Below are 23199 nucleotides of genomic sequence, written 5' to 3' on the forward strand. Positions count from 1 at the left end.
TGCTTGCAGGTACATTGCTTATCTCCAGACACTGCTTTGAGATGTTTTATGGCTTAATATATATGTGGCTTAAATATTTAATACCAGGCTGGCTGGGGCTTTCAGCCACCTGGTCTAGTGGAATGTGTCCCTGTCCACAGCAGGAGGGTTGGAACTGGATGATCTTTAAGGTTCTTTCCTACCCAAACCATTCTATGATTCTGTGATTCTATGATTGATGCTTCTCTAATCATAATCTCTCTACTTAAGAGAAACTCAAATCAGCCTTTCAGTAGAAGCTATTAAAACTGATTTGGTTATTTTTCCTATATATCCATCTATTTTAGCCAAGGTTGCTTATTATATATGAAGGAATAGTAATTTTCTCCATGAAGAAACAATTATGAATTATACTAAAATTAATAGTAAAACATGTAAGAAACTGAAGTGAATAAAGAACTTGGTTCAAATGGTGCTGCCTCAATGCAGGCTGCTGCTGTTCTGCTGGAGAAACTGATGAACTTCAGAGTCAATTTAGTCTCAGGAAAAGGCAAAGAGAAAAAAAGGCAGCTCTCTAAGAATCACTCTGATCAAATAGGATCAAAGAGTTAAGAGGGGTCATTACTATTCCCAGGTATGCATCTTGCTGGAGCAGGTAGCACTAGAGGAACAGCAGACTTTCTTTTAGGAACAAGTGATGGAATTTTCCCAGAAAACATCTAACTACCTTGCATTATCTGGCACCTGCACACCAGACACCTGTACAGCTGAACACCCATCTGCTATATATGCTACATGCATTTCCTTTATTTTTTTTAAGCTTGGCAAAGGAGTTGATTAGGAAGATAAAGTCTCTGAAAAACATTTTGGACAAAGATGCCAGCACAGATTGTACAGTTAAAGATATCAGGTCTGCCAATACATGCACACCACACTCTGCAGGCTGCTTATACTCGCCTCACAACAATTTATTGCACAAATTACTGGAATTCTGAAACAAGCCATATCTCCATGTTCCTATTTAGCATAGATTTCATAAAGAAAGGGTGCAATCCCCAGAACAAGCAAAATTTGTATTCTAACTATTCTCTTTTCTTGGTCAGTAGGAATATCCTTTTTTTCAGAGCAGGCTCTGCCTATCTTTCTGCTCTCTCCTTATACAGGCAATATAGCTGAATGTTGCTGATATATTTTTTTTACCCACTCCCAAATCTAAAAAAAAAAAGCTTTTTGTATGGCAGTTTCTCCAGGAATTCAATAAACTCAGTGAAAGCATTTTGAGTTTTAAGAGGACTGAGTCACACATTGCTGGTGAGTGCACAACAATCAGGAGCTGAATGGAACTGTCCAGTAGCACCCACAGGCCTGTCAGGCAAATGTCAGAAAACACAAGACCTTTCCACAAAAGGATGTCCTTCTTTATACATACACACCCATATATGTGTATGTGTATATATGTATATATATATATATATATGGGGTTATTTGTAGGATCAGGATCTTAATGATGTATCTAATTTTTTTGAAAAAAAAAGGTCATGAAACCCCTGAGAAGAGCAATGAAGGACAAGATACTGTCTGCAACTGAGTCTAATAATAATAATAATAATAATAATAATAATAATAATAATAATAATAATAATAATAAATATTCTTATTAATAATAAGAGTAATAATAATAATAGTAAAGTATTTTAAGGCAAACACTTCTTTTAGGACAAACCAGATTTTCATACTAGTAAAGACAAAATGAAGTACGAAGAAATATTTTAAACTGAGTATTTTAGCATGCAAGTATATTAGTTGAACAAATTAGCTGATATAGAAAACATACTAGTCTCACTTTTGGATAAATTATAATACATTTTTTCACATTATATGTTTTTTATAGGTTATCCAATCAGTAACTGCCTGACTCTCCTGTTCAGTGCACAGCACACAAAATACAAGTTAGCTCTTCAGGCTGTGCATGTGCACGCACAGGTACAGAGATACACACACAAAATCCTAAAGCAGCAAACTGCACTTATCTTCTTCCCATTTTTCTATCATACATATTTCATTAAGCTTCATGCAGAGTGTCTTCTGATTTATGGTAATTGTCAACAAAAGCAAAAAATGCCGTCAATTTTAACCCTGCAGTACTGAGGATTTAACTGGGATAAAATTAAAATGTTTAGGGGGGAAAACTCCCCCCACAACACCTTAAGCCACTGGGAGCTTGACCCTTGAGATGTTGTCAATTTTTTATTTTATTTTATTGTGTTTGTTGTCTGTAGAAGCTGATGCCAGCAGCAACATCTGATGTACCGGACACCTCCAGTGTTATCCCAGCATGCTCATGGCCTGGAGGACTTGGAGTAAGACTAATTTCCATATCAAACCCAATTTAGATGAAACATCTTGGTTAAAGAAAAAAAAAAAAAAAAAAAAAAAAAGCCAGTGCATCAATAGCCCCTTGATTAGATTTTCATCTCCTCAGCAGACAAATATGAATATTTATTACCATGAATGCAGATTCCCCTCTTTCCATTGCTCTGATCTTGAATATTACCCACTGCTAATTTTTATGAAAATTTGGGCAACATAATGTTTTCACATAAACTGACAGTTCTTGAGATAATCCCATTATTGTTTGGTGGGAAATGACAGTTTCCGCTTATTCATGTGTTAACGAGGGATTAAATATTGTTTTTCATCACCATAATCTAAGATGGACTGGAAATTAAAATTCAAACATTGTGCATTAGCAGAGCTTTGAGGACCAGAATTTGTTTGCATTCACTTAGTAAAGATCTGTAAATTAACAGTTTAACAATCAAGTGAAATCCACATCATAAAACCAGCATTGACATTTGTAAAATGAAATCATTACTCTACCTGCTGAAGGTAAAGAACCAGACAGACAAATAATTTGCAAAATGCCATCCCTTTGTGAGAGCAGAGTGCTCAGTGAGTGCCTGTCAGCTGCAGTGGTCCCTGGGCATTAATGGACCAGGTCACTTTTCCATGGCACAGAATCATGTCCCTTTGCCCTGTCACAGGTGCTGATACTCACACTCTGGATATGCTCAGATCACACTGACAAATGCCCCCATGGCAGATCTCTCCACAGCACTAAAAGCAGCCACACTGACCCAGGGGCACGTGCTGGGCTCACACCCTCCCCAGGTCTGGGTGTGCAGTACACGGACACACATCATTCTTCACTGAAATGGGGGTTTTGCTGGAGCTGCACTGTATCAGTTCTCTCCTTATTTATTAGTTATCTCTTCAATGCTTGTGCCTAATGGCCAGCAATCCAAATCAGAGATACCTACATGTTCCAAAATGAGCACAGAGACCTGCTGGGGACATTCTGCAGCTCAGGAGCCACTCCATTGTTGTTTCTACAGAAACTCTGAGTTGGTAATTCAGTGAAGTATGTTTGCATTCTGATTACAAAAAAAACCCCAATATTTCCCTTTGATAACAGTCAAAGTGCACACAGAACTAAAACTATGCTTAGTCAAAGCAACTCCAACATTTTTCTTAACTAGATCTTAAAACTGTCTCATCGGGATAAGTCTGCTGATTAATGCAAAAAAGAAACAAAACAGAGCTCTGACAGACTAATTTAATAGGAATTACCACGTTTAAATTTAGAAACTTGTTAAAAGTTTTCTGACAAAAATTTGCATTAATATGTACAACAGATAAAGCCTTGCATTCTGAAGGAGTTTGAAGTGATGGACACTACAGCCATGTTGCCTTTGAGGGTGGAAAATTAGTGATGTACAAGTGTAAAGCAATTCTGAGAAGGATGAATAAGAATGTGCTATCAGGCCTTCCCAGAAAGCAAAGATCTTAAGTTTTACTTAAGTACTTAAAGCTTAGCACTAAAAACCTATAACAAGTGGTACAATTATTTTAACCCACAGCTGAAGTTTAATTCTATTACTCTTTAATTTTAACGTGCCTTTACACCTGTGCTCCAAAGGTGACCACACTGAAACTGCCTGCTGTGAATGGTCCCTGGCCAGGATCTTGCTTAGATGGAGAAGCACACAGCCTGAAGAGTCCTAATTGGCACAGGACACAATGTGAGTGACTGGCAACAACTTGACATTACAGATAAATATGGGACCATGACAGGCTCTGGCTCCTGTTGCTGTTCATTTTACCAGCTCTGATGCAGCTATAGGGCCCCTAAGGTAAAGGATTCCTATAGGAAGGGTGGATGTCCCAAAGTTCGAGTCTTAGAACCAGACTCTTATTCTCCTGTGCTCACAGACCCAGAGCAGAGGTCCTGACAAGTGTCTTTCCATGTTGACCTATATGGGACCATTTCCTGCCCAGGGTCTGCTAGAGAGAGGGCTGAGACTGGGATCTGCCACTTCTTCCCCTCCTTAAATAGTTAAATATGTGCTTGAGATTGCTTTAAACCCACGTGTTCCTGCCAGGACCAAGCTCCTATTTGTGGAGATGGAAGAATCTCCCTTCTTTACAATTTCTGACCATCTCTATCCCTCAAACTTCAGACAGTTTAGGAGAATTTAATCTGCAGCTTCCCCAGCTGAGCCATTACACCACCCAAGATTTTCTTTTCCTTTGAGTCATAATAACCTGGCTGCTGGTAGAAAGAGGTTGCTGAATTTCATGAATCAGTAAGATATCTAGTACAAACAATCATGTTCTCCTATTTAAAGATTTTTTTATTAATATATTGAGTGCAGGCTGCCAAATAACAGCTAAGGTGAATAATAACACTGATTCTTAAACAGAATTATCCTGCAGTTTGCTCTGTGTAGCCAGTGCTAGTATCTAAATCTCTTTTCTCTGCAGATTTATAATGGTTTGTAAGGGAAACTCTGCTTTAAAAACAATGGCATGACACAGCCTAAACCCAAGATAAATCCTTAAAACAAACACACGCTACTTTTTAACCTGTGCAATGTTAAAAAAGACAAAAAGGAACAACACTGGTAGGATGCATAAGTTCCTGAAGCCACAAGGCAAACCGTATCTTGTTTCATTTTACATGATACTGAATAAAAATTGAATTGCTGTAGTTGCTATGGCAACTGCCACATCACTTGGCACTTCTGCTCCTTTAAATCACACAGTGCTACTGTAAAGGAACTCATGAACCAATGTGACACTTGAATACTTGTGCTTTATATACTGTTTCAGGAGGAAAACATAAATCAATATAGACTGATAGTTCTTTCTGAAAATCAGGTTTGCTGTATTTTTCTTTACATTATAATCTCCTCATTTCCTTGTCGTGTTCTTTAAAAATTTGTAAAGAAGATGGAGGGCGTTGTCACAATCAGAGCACAAGAAAAGAAATTACTACTGACACATGATTTCCAAACTGAAGCTGTGACCTGTCATTCAGATGTCAAAATACCTCTGCTATGCAATATTCAAATCAAATACAGGGGATAAACATTGGAACTTTGCCCCTCCACAACCAGAGACGGTGTGATATGTGACAGAAGACAGTCTCAGGAGCATCCAGGCATCTCTTTAGCTCTAAACTTAGCAACAGCTTAAAAGAAATGTCTAACTATATACTTGAAGCTAAGCATATTCTAAATGTTTTTAGATTTGGGGACGTGACTTATATGGTCTTAGTATGCTCTGTATATAACGTGCAGTAGCAGAAGATAGTTGACAAAATAATGCGGTAAAATGATACACACATTTCTGCTGCATATATTTTGTTTTTAAACATTTAACACTTTTATTAACATTCTGGAAGCAATTTATTTGAAAAGCAGCCCTCTAGTGGGCTATGTACTGTAATGAATAGTTAATAAATAGCATTAACATTATCTCTAAATATTAGCTAGAATGCATTTTTCAAAAGCATACAAGGTCTTAAATAAATGAGCCATAGATCTTCATCATTCTCATTGGAGAAATTTAATGTTCTGTTTAGCTTTATTCCTCAAATTTCTTTAAGTGTTATTTCTAAATGTTACTGTGTGACTAAGTTCTGATCAGCATAACTTCCTTATTCATGTGTACTTACAAACTATAATAGTGAGATATGATTCAGTTAGTAAATTTTCACATAAGTAGTATATTACTACGAGAATTCTGTGTAAAATATAATGTACTAATTTTTAAAGGTTACACAGCTTTAGAATCTGTAATTTGTGTGTGTGGTATAACATTACACCTTCACCAAGAATATTTCAAGGATTGTACAACTAAAAGTTTTTTATTCAATGTTATTGCTCTTATTTCTATATATAAACTTAAAGTTGCATGCCTTAAGACAAAGAACCCCTCTGTGACCTGATCCATGCCTTGCTCACAACAATGCATGTGGCCTCTCCTGGAAATCTCAGTTTGGCTGCTCATCAACACAGCCACAGTGTTCAGCAAAAGCCAACAGCAAGAGCTGTCTGTGGGAACTCCAATCTCACATAACAGGGAAAAATAAACTTAATCTCTAAGTCGCAGGGTTTGTAAGAAAAAATGCTGAAGGCAGGCACAGGGAAAAAGCCCTGTCTGGTGTGCCCTGGTCTAGGAATGCTTACCCTGCAGTGCAGAGGTGTCTGCTCTCCCTCGCATGTGCCTGAGCCTGGCTTCAGCCTAATTAGCTCTGGTAAAAGAAGGGTGGGTTTCAGTGGAACTTGAAAAACTTACCTGTTTCTGGGCTAAAACTTGAGTATTTGTACATGCACAGCTGCTGTTCCTACACCATGGTAGGTCAGTCTCAGACCTGCCTCATCTAAATGATCTTGGGTACAGCATCCCTTCCAATCCTGGGTACCCCTGGGCAGGACCTGCCCCAGGTCAGGAATATTTGGCTCGCCAAGATGTCACTGTAGCAGAGACAGCTGGAGTAGATCCCAGGCTAATTTTGTCTTTACAAGCCAAAAGCCAGTACTAAGCATTTTACCTAGTAGTCAAAGATCAGAAAAATAGTTTACACCTCATTCTTCAACAAGTGAAAATGATTTGTCAAGTTCTGTACTCCATTCTTTTATGGATTTCCAATCCAATATCATTCTAGGTAAAATCTGGATGTACAGACATAAGTGACAAAATCGGGCAACATTAAGGAAGGTAAGAATCTAGAAACCTGACTCCTGCCTCAGAAGCTTGCATATCACTGGAAAGTCTGTCCTATCACGTCCTCTAGCTTCACTAGAATTTTTTAATGCAGATTTCTTTGTTGTAGTAACATCACTTTATGCAACATCAACACGATTCTACACCTATCAAAATATCTATAAATGAGAATATCCTGAACATGTCAAAATATCACTGCTCTATTTTAGGATAACTAGAGGTATGGTGAAACGTCCATTTTGCATATATTTTGGGTTATTTCCATTTGCTTTAGAAAACTGTTCTAATTTTAATGTCTGCCATATGAGAGCCATGATTCAAATCCTACAAATGAAGTTATGATCCCAATGTTTAGTTTCTTCTGTGCATTCTTACTGGGAAATTGAAAGAGGTAATTTAATATAACTTATTCTGAAGTGGGTGGTATTTTGTCAGTTCAAGACAGGAACAGTGCCATTCCCTTGCTTTGGTTCAGGGTTTATTCATTTATTATTCAAATAACAGACTCTTATATCCCAACACCTGATTGCACTTTCTTGAGCCACTGGAGAGCCTGACTTGTTATTCTGAAACTGTGGTTGAAAGCAAATTTCAGCCAAAAGCTGAATGAACATTTATCAATGTCACAGTAATCCTGGTCACAGCCAACCTGAGCATGGAACTGAAGTTAAAAATACTGTGCTCCTATAATAATTCAACAGTGCTTATGTGAAGAGATAGAAGGAGTTAAGTTCCTAAAGGATGCTGAAGGAACACCTCAGCCATGCAGAACAAGCTCAACTCAAGTTCACATCAAGTTGGGGAAGAGGAGAACAGAGTTATAGTTCCTGCTTAAATGCTGTTTAGCTCTTCAGTTTTTTACCAGTATTGTGTCTTTCATGGTATTATGCAAATAGACATCTAAATAACACAACACATGCGTTCATACCCTCATAGACACTCGGCTGAACAACTGAAGATGACCTCAGGACTTCAGAGATTTATTTCATGTGTAGGAGATCAAAAGAAAATACCTCAAAGCTTCATTGTATCTGAATAAACAAGAAGGTGTGAAATGCTCATGATGGATTTGTGTGGCACAAACATGCATGGCAATGAGACCAACAAATCTCTCATGGATACTGTAGAGTTCTACAGGTTTTTTAGTTTTAGTTTTTTCCAGCTTCTGTTATAGGTGCTGGAAAACTGCAAATAAAAAAGAAATATCTTGGCAAATATAATTCCAGAGATAGTCAGTACTACAGCAATGCACAGATCCTCAAGATCACAACCTCAGCATGGGTTTTCTCTACAGCAGAGTTATTCTGGTTTTCTGGTATAACAGCCTTCCTGCAAACAAGATAAGTGTCAAAACAATTCTCATTTTAAGAGTGATACACATCATAACAAACTCCAATCTAACTCTCTGGATCCCTGTACTCTTGAATATTCTGTTGCAAATGTTTGATGTTGAGATGGATGTGCTCTGGAAATACCAGCAAACTCTGCTCTGTAATGGCCTGAAAGAAGCTCTGCTTGCCCACAGTCCAGGCAAGGCTTTTCCCTTTATCACCCACACCTTCCCATGAAAGGCACAGAACTTTTAAGCCACCACCCTGAAACATGAGCAGCTTTTGAAGCCACAGTTAGGAACTTGTTTTTAGTCCTGCTAAAGCAGAGCCAGCCCTATGCTGACACTGCAGCTAACTCAGGCTCAGCCACAAGAATCACAAGCTGTGGAAATCTTTCACATGACATAAAGATGATGAACTGCATTGCAGCTGTGTAGACTCCAGACCCATGTTGTTAATGACTATATAGCACATGTTTATGCAGTGACATAAAAGCAATTCATCAGCCCTCCCTGGACTTGACTGATTGGCTCAGTAAGCTTGGTGTGAATTTTATAATCTGTTGTTGCTTTTGAAATGTTTTTCTTGAGATAGGGGAAAGAAAGAGAGATTGAGGAGCTCTGAGAAGCATTTCTCATCTCCACAGAGGAAGAGACAGTTTCATTCTAGCACAGCCAAGGCCTGGGAAGTCACTAGTGTCCACACATTCCTTACTGAGACACAAATCCTGTTATCATAGATCGACACCTAAAACAGATTCCACTGTCCAGAGCCACACATGAATTACTGCTGAGCTTAGGAGAGTTCCTGCATTTGTTTGGACAGCAGCTCCATTTGCCACTACCATCTGGGCTATATTTCTCTTGAGGTATTTCAGATATGAAAATTGCCTTGCAAAATCAATCCTTTTTATTTTACAGGCTTGCATGTGAAGATTATATATCCATTAACTTTGTCATGCATCTCACCTGCTGTCCAAACAAAAAGGCCATTTCTCATTCTCTACTAAAGTTTTAAAGTATTTTTGATTAGAGCATCTTGACTTTGATTTACTGTCACTATTATATATAACTCCATTCCTAATTCCAGTGTGAAGTAAAAGGAATCCTTGCTCAATAAGAAGCTCCATCATTATCTTTAAATACATACTTTCTATTATTTCAATAATAATTATTCACCAGGGTGAATAAAACACAAAGTGCAAAATTGGATTACCATAGTTAAATGTAACCTGAAATAGCCTGAATCTGATATTGTATCAACAGAGAAACAGCTTGGTTACAGCACTCCTCTATTTTTTATTTATGTGAGACCATAGAAATGTATTCATTAGCTACACAATCATATCTGATAAGACTTAGAAAGGGGAATGTACACAGCTGGGAGAATTCACATCCAACAAAATACATAAGCAGCTGAATAAATGTTCTTCCATCACCTTACTTGGTCCAAACCACTTGGTTCTTTCTCTGCTGATCACCCTCTTTCAGATATAACCTAGAATATATTTAGGCTAAGATGTCTGCTTCACTTGGGTTAACCAGTTTGCACTTTTTGCCTTCTAATAATACATATTTGGTAGAGTGTAAAGCACAAAATTGTGTCAAAGTCTTCATTAATCCAAGTTGTATCAGCGGTTTTTATTAAAAGTTACGATGGTCTAAGTATATGGAAGGTGAGTTCTACGTGACTTTTTCTGAACCAAACACAAGAATCAGACTGGTGAGGTCTCTGGCCTGAGAACTGTTCAATTTTTCCCACTCTGCTAGCTGGTCTTAGAATCTAGGCAGTGCTTAAGGTCATAGCTCCAGCACATGCTTAGACTACCATGGTTACAGCAACCCTAGTGCTACAATGGAGATTAATGATACAATTAGCAGGTGAAAACTTCCTGCATTCCAACTATCCAAAAAGGAATTCTTTCTCCATTGACCACATATAATACAAAAACTGATTTAACAGTAAGCATCTAAAGTGGGCTTTCATTCTTCAGCTGATTTCTCAGCAGACTGGAATCCATTCAATGGCTAGAACTGCACAAAACACATGGAGGTATTTCATTAGCATGGATGAGTCTCATTGGGTAAAATAACTCTGAGTTTGGCTTCCACAGCCTGTATCCCAACCCTGCCTCTCCTGTTATTTAACAGAAACCAGGGCTGCAGAAAGCACAACCACAAACTTCAGCCTGGCCTGAAGCCAGGACACAGACTAAGGGGCACAGCCATGCCCCAGGATGTACTTCCCAGTTTCTAAGGTTATGCACCTATAAGAAACATTCCTAGGTAAATCAATTAAGGAGAGATTGTGGCTTTCATCTTCTGATAATTTCACCTATTTTTGTTTCCAAGTTCTAATTCTTTCAGCTTTAGCCCTCAGCATCACAGCAGGCTGCAGTGTTATTACCTCTTCAGGACCAAGTCTTTAAAAAATGTGAATGAAGTTGCACAGTGAAGCTCACGAATCTTGTCAAATTAAGTTCTTAGGCATGAACTGATAAAAATCAGAAATATAAACCCCAAAAAGCAGTAAAAAAAGAAAACAACCTATTCCTTCAGTACATTAGAAGTTAGTTATTCATTATTTTTAATACTGAGAATAATGCAATCATGAGAAAAAGGCATTTGCCTAGCCCTGTGAGCATTCACCACTAGCAAAATTACTTAAATGAAAAGGAAAAAAAAAAGATAACTGTGTACACAAAATTAGCACGAGAATTAGCAATCAACTGTAGTTCATACAAGTTTCTTAGCAGATAGCATCATGTTTATTAATAAATGATGAACTGCTTAGTGGAGTTTTTGCTTAGTGATAGCACTATAATAACAGACACATGTTTTATTTATGTTTCAAGTTACATCCAAAATAAGAGAGATATTCAGATGTCAGATTCTCTCTAAAATCTACAGATTCTTTACCCCAAATTTAAGATTCCACTGACCTAGATGAGATAGCACTCCATCAAAACCAAGGGGAATAATATGATGACTTCAGTTGCTGTGTTCATCTTTGGGGACTTATTTCCTGTGATACAACAAAGCAAAAACTGCATTTCTTAAAGCTGGCTGCATTTTTCTCATAAGGATGGTATTTTTTTTTTCTCTGTGGGATACAGTGCTATTTGTGCAGCAGATTGTATTTTGACAGATGCAACTGTATCATAAAAAGGCCCTTAGCACTATGAGACTGGTAGCTCACAAACGTTCATGAGCTCCAGAATTTCTTTAAAAAATCCCAATAACTAAAATATTTTTGAGAATGTAAAATGCCTGAAAGCCACTTACCTCCCCCACACCAGTCTGCAGAATTTTCAGTCCAGTTGTTTTTTCAAGCTTCTCTTTGTTTATGGCTGTAAGGAAAAATTAAAATTGAGAGAGTTAAAGGAAAGCTGGAATATGTATGATGTTATAGCATTTCCCACCAAACTTCTTTCCCTCATCAATATATTAATGAAAGTTCCTACCTATTCCATCAATGGAATATCTTTCCCTGAGAGCAGCTCTGCTAGTCAGTTTTTGAATGCATATTTATGTTATTAATTGCTCATTATTATGTGAAAAGAAAGCCAAGCTAATTCTATTTTGCAAAATATTGCACATTTAACACAGATGCACAATTTGTTTGGAAAGTTCTTTTCTGAGGATAATTCCCACTTCCTTGCATTGAAAAGCAGAGCAGTGGTTTACCATGAGAACAGCACAGGACTGTTCACAACAGATACAGACTCTTATGTCACAGGTAAAATAGAGAGTTTGTTTCACACCACAAGGATGCAATGCACAAGTTTTTTCAAATTTAGTTTTTTCTCTTTTTCAGCATCTATATCACTAAAAGCATTAAAAACTAAAATAAGCAACCCAGCATAAAACAGTTAAATTCAGGTAATAATGACTAAGACTACAATTATACTTGCAACCCAAATATATTCAGGGCATGAGCTTGAGCACTGTTGTACAATTGCCCACCCTCTTAAATGGTCTGATATGATTTTGTCCTGTGACTGTTAGCAGCCTCAAAAACAGTGCTCCACCATGATTCTGGGAACAGCACAAGGATGAGATTATTCCTAGCTGGATGCATGGGAAATGCCATCCCATTCTGGATGGGAAGATTTTAACCTTCCAGATGCAAACTGTGTGAGTTGGACTTGTGGCCAAACCCCAGGCACCTGGCTTGATTTATTTATGAGGAGCAATGAAGCCTTGCAGCCTTGTTAACCTCTCCTTCCTTTAGCTGCCTGTAATCCAAGTGAGTCATCTGGGTTCTCTCTGCTGTCTTTGGAAAGGGATGCACATTTAATGTGGTGAGTCACCCCACACATCTCACACATATCTGCAGGCACCTACCTCTTTTCTTTGATTATGAACAAAATTTGATAGATGCAGCTCCTTAATTTTGGTTGCCTAAAGCAAACCTTCCAATCAGAAAGGTCAAGAAGTGCTAGGACATACTGCACACTGTAAATTTACATGAAAATACTTAACGGAATTAACTTTTTTTTTATTTGTGAAAAATTCTCTTTAATTGTTGCCATTTGAAACATTCAAAACAGCTCAGATTGCAGAAGACATTGCTAAAAGATTATTGTGAACTGGTTTGTCAAAAGTGTAACACAAATGACTCACATTTATTCCAGAGGTAAGTCGGATCATGAGGCTCCGTCTCACCACTTATGGAAAGCTTTTTGTAAGAGTTTGTACATGCAAAGACTCAAGAAGTTACACCTCTAGCAATTCTAACACAGAAAAACTTTTCTGAATGCCTTCCTCAAGGGGTGAATATTACCCTCAATTTAAACAAAGAAAGCTCTGTACACCTTTTAGACCCAGATGTTTTATTTTTGCACTTTTTAATATGCTGATTAAACGGAGAGGAACATGGAGCCCCAAACTAAGAAAGCTTAAATGCATGTTTTGCTGAATGACAGCCTAAAACCCGCATGCAATACTCACATACTTAACACCTGTGTCATGCTTTATACATTCACAAACATATTTATTCCACCCAGAGCTAAAGGGACCACTTGAAGGCAAGTTGACTGAAACATGAAATTTGAGACTACGTTTTGCAGCATTGTATATCTTGTGCAGTATGAATTTCCAAAAAAATAAGTAAATCTTTACAAAGATATGCCATGCTAGCACACTGACCACCTCACACCCAGAAAACACATTAAAGGCAGATTTCCACCAAGTGCAAAAATAGAAGATTTATAAAATGAGAAAGTTCCACAGCCTCCTTCAAAGAAACTGAATGGTCCCACAAAGGATTCTTTGGCAGCTTAGGATAAAGAAAACTGCACAGCAGAGTGGCTGCAAAATAAATGGCTATAAGTAAACAACAAAGCGTAACTCCCACTGTGTAATTTCTTACCACATGAACAGTTAATAGAAAATATTGGGTCTGCTGAATCGCTGAATTTTATAATTACTATTACTGATTTGACCTCCTTTTCATAGGTTTCCTGCAGACATTAATTATTGAAGCTTTGATATTAAAAAACAACAACAAAAAAGGTTTGCTTAATACCCCTGCTTTCCCCCTTGATATTGGCTGAGACACAAAGGACAGGTCTGACAGCCATGCTAACACAAACCCTGCCAAAATTAGGAGGCATGAAGGCACGAGGTGTTATTGATTAAATCATAACCGGAAAATGGTCAAGCCCAGGCTCTGTCAGATTGTGGAGAGAGACGCAGCCGACAGTCTCTGGCGTGTACAGGAGAGAATCTGAGCTAACCTTGAACTCCACAAGCTGCCCAGGAAGGTCAAGAAATTCTGTCAAAAATGGTGCTGAAGCTGAAGCAGCAACTACATACCAAGCAGCTGTTTCAAGCTGTGGAATGGTGAATACAACCATTTAACCTTTTCTATGCAGAACTCTAATGGAGAATTTAAAACAAGGAGACACAATATAGATAGATGGAAGAAGTGGTGGGAAAATGTATTCAGATATTAAGAACAAGCTACTAATTCTCTGAAAATTGGCCCAAATTTTTGAAAATATTTTAGTGTACTAACTACTAGCTTTTATTCAAATACGAGTACACAGCAGCTGATGTTTCAGTTGCAAATTTTATGAAAGTAGAAATTACAGCTCTGGGTAACACAGTATATTGCTCATTTCATCGAAGTTATTTTTTTATGGTCACAGTTTAAAGTCCTATAATACTAATGGAGAACTGGCAAACTCATCAGCAAAGAGGCATAATAAGAAAAGCTATTCAAAATTAAAAAAAAAAGAAAAAGAAAAAAATCCCAACAAAATCCCCCTCGAACCAGTTAGCAACATATAAATCCATTTTTTAATTTTCCATTGAAACAAAAACGGCTTCCAAACACACAAAAAGGGAGGCCTTTAAATTAAATTCACTAGATGAAGGATATGCAAATTACCTGAAGAAGCGGAGCCCTATAATGTTCTCAAAATTCTGCAATAGCCTATTTAATTAGTATTTTAATTTATCAGAATAATTCTTTGCACTTGACAATTTATGCAGTATTCCATATAATTAAGCACGTAGCTACAGAGGAATAATTTTGCCTACTCTCTGTATACCAGTTATTTTAACCTGAAAGAATCTGTGGAAGTCTCTTCTGTGATCTAAATTACAATGGGGACAACTTAATGGCTTTGCTCTATTAGAGAGCATGATGAGGGTGTTGCTGAGTGTTGAAGGGTAGGGATTGTCACTGCTCAGTCTTCACTAACCTGAGGGAGGTCTGATGTGTTTTCTGAGGGCAAACATTTATTTCCTTTAGCAAAGTTATCTGTCAGTGGCACGGTCAGGAGTTGGAGTGCGTAGCTTTGGCAGGTTTAACCTCAGAGTCCATCACTTATTAGAAGGAGCAAATTATGGAGGGCTCTGAGCAGAGCTCCAGCCTCATTACTGCACTTCTGGAAGAAAGTTTTCTATCAAGCAGGCTGCCAAGCACAACTGCACTCATGGGAGCACACACTGGCAAGAGTGAGGGAAGGGAACCAGGGAAAGGGATTCAGCAGGAAGCCTTCCCAGTTTGTCTCCCAGGCTGTTGCAGGATTTACCTACCCCAAAGAAGAAACCACACTTAAAGATGAAAAATGTTTCTGGTAAGATGGCATCACTCACAAGGAAAACTTGATTTTTGAGTGTGTGTTGTATTTAATTGAATGTAGGAAAAAAAGTACTCATGGGCATATGGTTCCCCTGACCTCTATTAGCTGCCCATTTTAGAATGAGCCAATTCATGCTCTAAGACTTGTAAACCATATTGACTGCTCTCAGTCAATAAACTGAGAGCAACTAATTCACATTTACTGTAGGCTGTCAGATGAATTCTACAACCACTGTTTTCCTCCCATCAGCTTGTTGCAAAGCTCTTTTCAAAGAGCCACATTTAGAAGAATTTAATTTATTTTCCTCTCTGAGAAGAGGAAAGAGATAAGGAGGAAGGGAATTTCAGAGAGATGGTGCTTATTACAGGTTTTAGCTTTTTAACAAGTATCTTTAAGACATGAAAATGTTACACTTATTTACCTCAAGTTAGACTTTTCTTTCTCCTCCCCTACAAGGAGCCCTTGAATATTTGGAAAGTTTCTTCATAGCATGGTTCAGAGAGAGTGCCTTTGTCTTTGGCAGGGCCACTGTGCCATGTATATACACAGCAAGTCAAAAGCACAACATGGAATATTTAAAATGCATCAACTCAGAGCAAGAATGACCAACTCAAGTTGCCAGACAAAATGAGAAGGCTGCCTATACTAAATCTTACAATGCAATTTGTGAGGAAGAAGTGCACAAGCTAGAAGCAGAAGGTATTTTGTCCTCCAGTCTTTACAGGGTGATGGCATGAGATAGCTGCTTCAGGTGTAATTTCCATTTAACTGGCAGCCAGGCCTGGAATGGAAATGGTTGCAGAAAAGTCAAAGCCACATCGCTGTGCTAGCAACAGCCTGCTAAATACTATGTCATATTCAATTTTCAAGTCATTTTTCAAGTGATTTTAATTAGATATTGTTTCAATCTCATGTGCATTAATTTAATTTCTGATATCAACATTTCAGCTTTCAATCTGTTCAGATGCAGCACCTTGCTGCCTGGAGTAATTTAAAATATTGTTTGCATCTCCAGCAATTTTGAGAGCACACATCCTTTATAACCTGCTCTAGCCAATAAAACCAGCAGATGGAAATTCAGACCATGTTCACCACTCCCTGTACACCTTTGCATTCTCACAGATTTTGGTGTGAGGCAGCTAAATTTCCATGCTCACAATCAAGGAATTTTCCATCTCTGTTTGTCTTTAATTCTGTACAAAAAATACACACAAAATCCCTTTGTCAGGGAAATGGCAACACTGCATGTTGCCCTAAGTGGGAAATTGGGCCATACTTGAATAACTGTCAAGAGCTGTATATTTTTTAAACTTATTCACTTTTCCCACTCTAAACCATCTACCTCTTACACCCATGCCCAGGTATAATCAAGGATAGAGCAGCAATGCTTTTATGCAGGACCTCAAGTACCTATGTCTTTGCATAGATTAGGGATGTATTTTAAACACATCCTTTCTGAATGACTGCTTGTATTGACTTATTTCCACTTCTTCAATAAATAACTGCTCAATTGTATATCTTCCTTTAACTTTCCTTTAAAATGAGCACAGTGCTATTCTAAAATCGGATATTTAAATTGTAGTAAAGGAGTTTGGGATGTATGAAATGACATTTTTTTATTTCTCTGGAGCTTTTTTGCTTCATGATGGGATCCATCTCTACAAAATTTGCTATCTCAACTAAGAAATCAGTCAAATTCCCTGCCTTGTCAAGAGAAGTAAATAGATATCACCAGAGATTTACTTATCCCATCCTAAGATTGGTATAGTTTATTTATGACAGATAGATATATAGATATAGATATAGATATAGATATAGATATAGATATAGATATAGATATAGATATAGATATAGATATAGATATAGATATAGATATAGATATAGATATAGATATGCCTGGAAAGGGCTGCTGCATCAACCAATTCTATTTTTTTTCCACAGGTATTTCCTTGCAAGAAACACATGTACACAAGCTCCAAAATGCTTCAGCAGTAAAACATTTCAATAGATAATTCCGTGGCTCCAGGGAGGGAGGGATTTTTGAGGTGTGGTGTGAGGATGATTCTGTTTCTGAAGTATGAACAAACCCAGTTTACATGAATTAGAACTGCAGGAATGAAAAACCTTTATCTATCCTAAATACTTCTTTTTGGCAGAGCTTCAGGAACCCATTATAAAAAGTATTCTCTTAAATAATATAAGCAGATTGGTGTCCATCAAAAGAAGAGTTTTGAGAAATAACAAAAATAACTATGCTCTGGGTGTATATCATATGTTATATATGTGCATATATCTGTGTATATATGTATATATATATTTATGTTACACGTTGTATGTGCTTTAGAAACAAAATATATTTCAATGAATGGTTAACAGTGACAGTTTTTAACACTACTGACCATTTTATCAGTGACAATTCAATGTTGCACATTACTTGACAGAGTGCAGTGCATGTATGTGTAACAACTCTCTTGCATACTTAAAACACTTATCCATTATTTATAGCAAAAGTTGTACCTATTCAGCTGGTGTTAGCAGAAAATGAAAAAAAAAAGAAGTGCCATTCCACTTTTCACATCAAAATTTGTTCACATAAATATTCCTTGACAAGTTTCAGCTCTGAACAGAAAATTCAGATGAAACAAATTGCAGGATTTTGAGCTGAAACTGGAGGAGAGCAGGTTCAGGTAGACCAAAGTGCTGTGACTACCAGGGCAGTGCTTCTCTGCAGAATTATGCTTGGATGATTGCTAATGTCTAGATCAACTATTAATTGTCCTTTTTGAAGTCCCCCCTTATAGTTTAACGTCAAAATTCACCATCATATGTCCAAACTTAACATTTAAAAACCAGAAAGCAAGATTGCTGGTCCGAGGGGATGGGTGGCAAGAAAAACCACCTGGTCCTTCCTTAGCCCTTCCCATGCAGAGCACTCTCGGCCACCTCACCTTCACCACACTCTGAAAAGCAACAGCACATTAGACAAGCTTGAGGCTACAGCTTTTTCCTTCGAAATACACAAGGTTTTGGAATAACAGTATAGAAGAATAGGTTTTCTGCCCTGTTTATTTATAATCAAGAATCCAACAGATTGCTTTAATTTTCCAGGGCTGAAAATACTACCAAAAAAACCCGAAGCAGATAATAGCAGTAACTCAGCTTTTCAAGAGTAGCTAATATTCTAGTTTTGTATCTGCTTTTTCCTTCTATTTGAATAGTCTCTCCTTCCATATAAATCATTTTGATCTCTCAGGATATCCAACACATCTCTTTGTGATTAATTTTTTAAAATAAGCAGAAAGAACCACTGAAGTCATCCAGAGGTTGATATTTATGCTTGTAGCTTTGTAGAAATTCAGGAAAGCCTGTTATCTGGAACTTAACTGACCTGTGGTTTCTTTAGAATAGAAGATGTGTTACTGGGGCAAAGGAAAGGACTAAACCATCTCTCCAGAAGTCTACAATGTACTCATTCTAGAGTTTCCATTATTTTTTAACACAAAAGAAAGGGACAGACTCAGAAAAACAAAACCAAGAATAGTTGCTGCACTTTTAAAGAAGCAATCTACTCCTCCCTAGGGTATCCTTGGAAAGTACACTGACCTTCTTTCACATTATAATACATAATATTTTAAAATACCTATATTAGCATATAATTATTAATCCTCATCTTTGTTATGCTCTAGTTTTTTTAGCACTCTCCAGCTTGCACCATTTTGAGTCTTAGCCTGAAACAGTAAGAAATGCATGATTTATTCTTGCACTTATTTAAAGTCTGTCAAAATCTTTGGATGGACACTGTGGTGTATTTGCACTGGTTTATGAAAAATTTAACGGACACTACCACTAATTCTCAGCATGCCAAATGTTATTTTTAATAAATACACATTCAAGAACTGTCATTTTGTTCCCAGTCATTTCCTCAGTTAATAAAACAGCACCCTGTAGGTTCATTTCTTTAATGATCCAAAACACAACTTCGAGACACGTTATTTGTTATTCATCTACGACTACACTTAATGTCATCCTCGTGGCACAAATGTAACAAGACTGAGTCACAAAAAACATTAGCAATATTTCAACTGACTGGCTCACTAAATCATGAATAGCACAGCTAATGCACAAGGTCATTCACTAACAAAATCTATTTGCTATGCCTCAGAATAAAATGAAAATATTTATTACCAAGGATGCCACTAGTAACAAAAGTCACAATAAAGCTTTCAGATGAGAGTGAATACAGATGATGTTAACTTGCCCAGTTAGCTTTTAGAAAACAGTTTTTCATAATTCTGCTTTCATGAAATTCTGGAGGCTACTTCACTACCTTTAAACGGAATTCTTGAAAATCAGCAAGAATGGAAAAATACAGGCCAAATATTTTTTGAAGAATACAAACTTTAATAATGTAATAAAAACCATTATTTTTATCCTTGGATGGGTGAAGTGCAAAATAAGGAAGACAAATGCTTGCCTACAGAGATAACTGTGTCCTAAATGCATTTACAGGATTAGAATGTGCCTGTGTCTGCAGGTGTGCACATTTGATGGGAATGAGGAGAAGGATGCAACAGGAAAGATCTAAGTGTGTGAAGAATGGCTACTTTGCAGTACTGAAAATATTATGATTACTACAACCTCATCTACAATGCTTTCCATGGCCAGCATCACTGTGCCAAAGGCACTGTGCAAACATGCTACTTAAAGGTGGTTCCTGTGCAAAAGAGCTTCCATCTACCAAATGAGTGGAGACACTAATTGGTGGCAGAGAGGTAGAGATAACAAGGAATGGATATTAGGCAACAGAAGAGCAGAGTGCCAAAGCTGCCTCCATCCACACAACAGTCTTTCTCTTATTTTTTGGCATGGGAAGTGATGTGTTCAGCTAAGCTTTATAAATCCTTTAAAAGCTGCAGCACTTTCACCGTTTCACTGTTAGGGGCAGAAGAGACTTATTGGCAGGGTTTAAAATAAGGAGAAATGGCAGGACAGGACACTGATCAGCTGTCCCAGAAGTGCTGCAAGCAAAAACAAAGCTTTCCCATTCTGTAAATGGTGATGATGGAGAGGTCTCTCCTTTGTGGTAGGTTTAACCCAGTGCACATTGGAATGAGTTTCTGCTGGCAGCATTCCTCCTCTAACAACACTATATATTTTTTAGGACATCCCTTCAAAGTGTAGAAAAGGCTACCTGGGCTGTGCCACTCCCCATGGTGCCAGTTCCATCTGAGCAGGTTATAAATCTGATTATAAACCTCTCCTTGGGAAAAACGCCATTCTGTGTCCCAGATCTCTGTGCGCTTTGTGTGGGAATCTTACATCTCAGAAGAAAAGAATTTTGTCAAACTGCATCTTTAAAAAGAAATCATAAGCAACTGCAGAAATATTCAAACTAAAGAAGACAGGTGAATTGACAGAGAGAGGCTGTGGACTAATGCTGTGAATCAGGAGTCTGCTCTGCTGATAAAACTGCTCACTGTCCATCAAAATGCCAGCTACACCCTCTTATGAGTATACCCTTATCCTTTGTATTTTCCAAATGTGCATCATTAGCAAAAAATCTGCTATTTAAACTAGTTGAGGCTACTTGGTAAATTTGGACTGACGTGGTTTAGAGAGTGACCACAGGAGCAGTTCCACCAGCAGACACACAACAGCAGTCACCTCTCTCAAGGGTATGATAACCTCTTGCATTGGCACTGATACATTCAAAAGGAGGCATTGGCCCACAGCCTTTATAAGACTGTCAGACTAGTATGGATTATGCAATTTAACACATAGGAATCATTACTGCATACAATTTTCGAGAAATGTAAATGAAATGCCTATCTGCTTTATGCATACATGGGCACAGGTCACTATTAGACTGCCAGCAATTTCAAGCAATTTCTGCATGCTATTTTCGGGAAAAAATTAGCACAATAGCATTCTTATGGGGTAAAAAATCTATAGGAGAGTTAAAAGCTCAGTGAAACGTTTTCTGACTTCTGTCTGACTGCTGTCAGTGTCAGGCAGGTACTGTCCTACCAAGACAGGCTGTAAAGTACCCCTAAAACTGTGAATAAAGCCATGCTTTCTCCTGCCTGACACTGTGGCCATAGCACAGGTCCGTTTCCAGGGTTTCCCTTTCATGAAAATATACGGAAACTAGCCTTAGAAAACATATTTGCTACTGAAAAAGAAAGGTGGCTATTGCAAGGGCAGTATAGATAATGACTTCCTCGGGAAATAATTTTGTGAGAAAGTGGTTTGAATATTTCCTGACCCTCTTGCTTTTGTAGACAGCTGGATCCATGACTGATTTCTAAAGGAGAGCATGCAGTTGTGAAGGTATTTTAAAATTCCTTTATATATTTATATCATCTATATATACCTATATCTATATCTATATACCTATATATCTATATTACAAACAGAGCCCTGTACTTTATAAATACCTACAATAATCTACAATACATACATACATAACATGCATGTCTCAATATAAGATGCATACATATAGCTTATTCCACACTCTACTCTTCAAAAAGGAACACAGAACTGTAGTATAAACATAAATTAAGTATGAGGTATACATCTTCACCCATCAAGATTAATGTATATTATTATCCCTTGACCCCTTCTTAATGTTCAATTTTACCACGTTTCTAAAATATTTATACCATACAGGGTGTTAAATTATAGCAATTAAGACCATAGTATGGTTTGATTAATATTTCATCAAGAATGTTTCATAATTTGAATTTTCTTGGTGTCCTTCTGTTGCTTTGCTGAACACTGGGAATGAAGGGCATTTCTGTCTTGTTCTTCATCTTTGCAGAACTTTACCATCATTTTGCTTTATTTAGCCAGATGCAGAGCTTTGCAGCTAATGCTTTTTTACCTGGTGACTAATTCCTGTAACAGTTTCAGGATTGTTATGGTCAGTTCTGTGTCTCCAACAAACACAGAGGGATGGGGATACCGAAAAAATTACTCAGGACTTCAGGTTAGGTTTGGCTACTCCCTACACTCTCCAATCTGTAATTCAAAGGTGGTTTCCAAATGTAGTTTTAGATATCTGAAAATTAAGCATTTAGTTAAAGTTTCTTTGCTACTTCCCTTACAGCTGACAGAGAGAGGCACTTCCAGAGGGTGCTTCAATCTCTGTGACAGATATAATTCACATACAAATACAGTGCCAGCATCCATGTGACATGCAGCCATGATACCCCAAAAGCAGTTGGGGGCTGATGCAAAGACTCCAGGAACCGACTTTGATGATACAGAAGTAGGTCGATGATCTTTCAAGGAAGGGGGATATCAAATTAGTGGGAAAATCAGCATGGAAAGAAGGAGAAATCTCTCCTAACCACGGGCTGAGTCATGCAGACTACACCAAAAAAGGTGACATTTTAGAGTGATGTTTTCCTATGATTCTGAAAGTGCAATTTCAAACGCAAAAGTAATTTTGGGTTTTCTCCTAAAAAAACCCCAAAACAAAACTGTATATTTTCTCCATTCATATAATTTTAAAATTTTATATAGTCTAGCACATAACATGGTAGTGAGTAATACTAACACAGAGTGATAAAATTGACCTAGAAAAATTCAAAGTGAGAGAGTAGAAGACTTGAAACAACAGTTGTAAAATATTGTATTAATTTTAAAATATCGAGAATGGTTTTTGCTAAGTACAGACTACAGCATCTTATTTTTGTTTTCTGAATGATTAAAGAGCTT

General features: G+C 37.5%; 1 protein-coding gene across 2 annotated transcripts in view; it reads right to left on the reverse strand.

Moving 5' to 3' along the window:
• PTPRN2 (protein tyrosine phosphatase receptor type N2) overlaps nt 1–23199 on the reverse strand; it is a 637088-nt gene that overhangs the window by 222786 nt on the left and 391103 nt on the right. For both annotated transcript variants that reach the window (XM_088159091.1, XM_088159088.1), the window contains exon 12: nt 11666–11730. In XM_088159091.1, coding sequence (XP_088015217.1) covers nt 11666–11730 — 65 coding nt within the window. The remainder of the gene's footprint in view (nt 1–11665; nt 11731–23199) is intronic.

This window comes from Sturnus vulgaris, chromosome 1 (assembly GCF_052056855.1).
Source record: "Sturnus vulgaris isolate bStuVul1 chromosome 1, bStuVul1.hap1, whole genome shotgun sequence".
NCBI classification, from domain to species: domain Eukaryota; kingdom Metazoa; phylum Chordata; class Aves; order Passeriformes; family Sturnidae; genus Sturnus; species Sturnus vulgaris.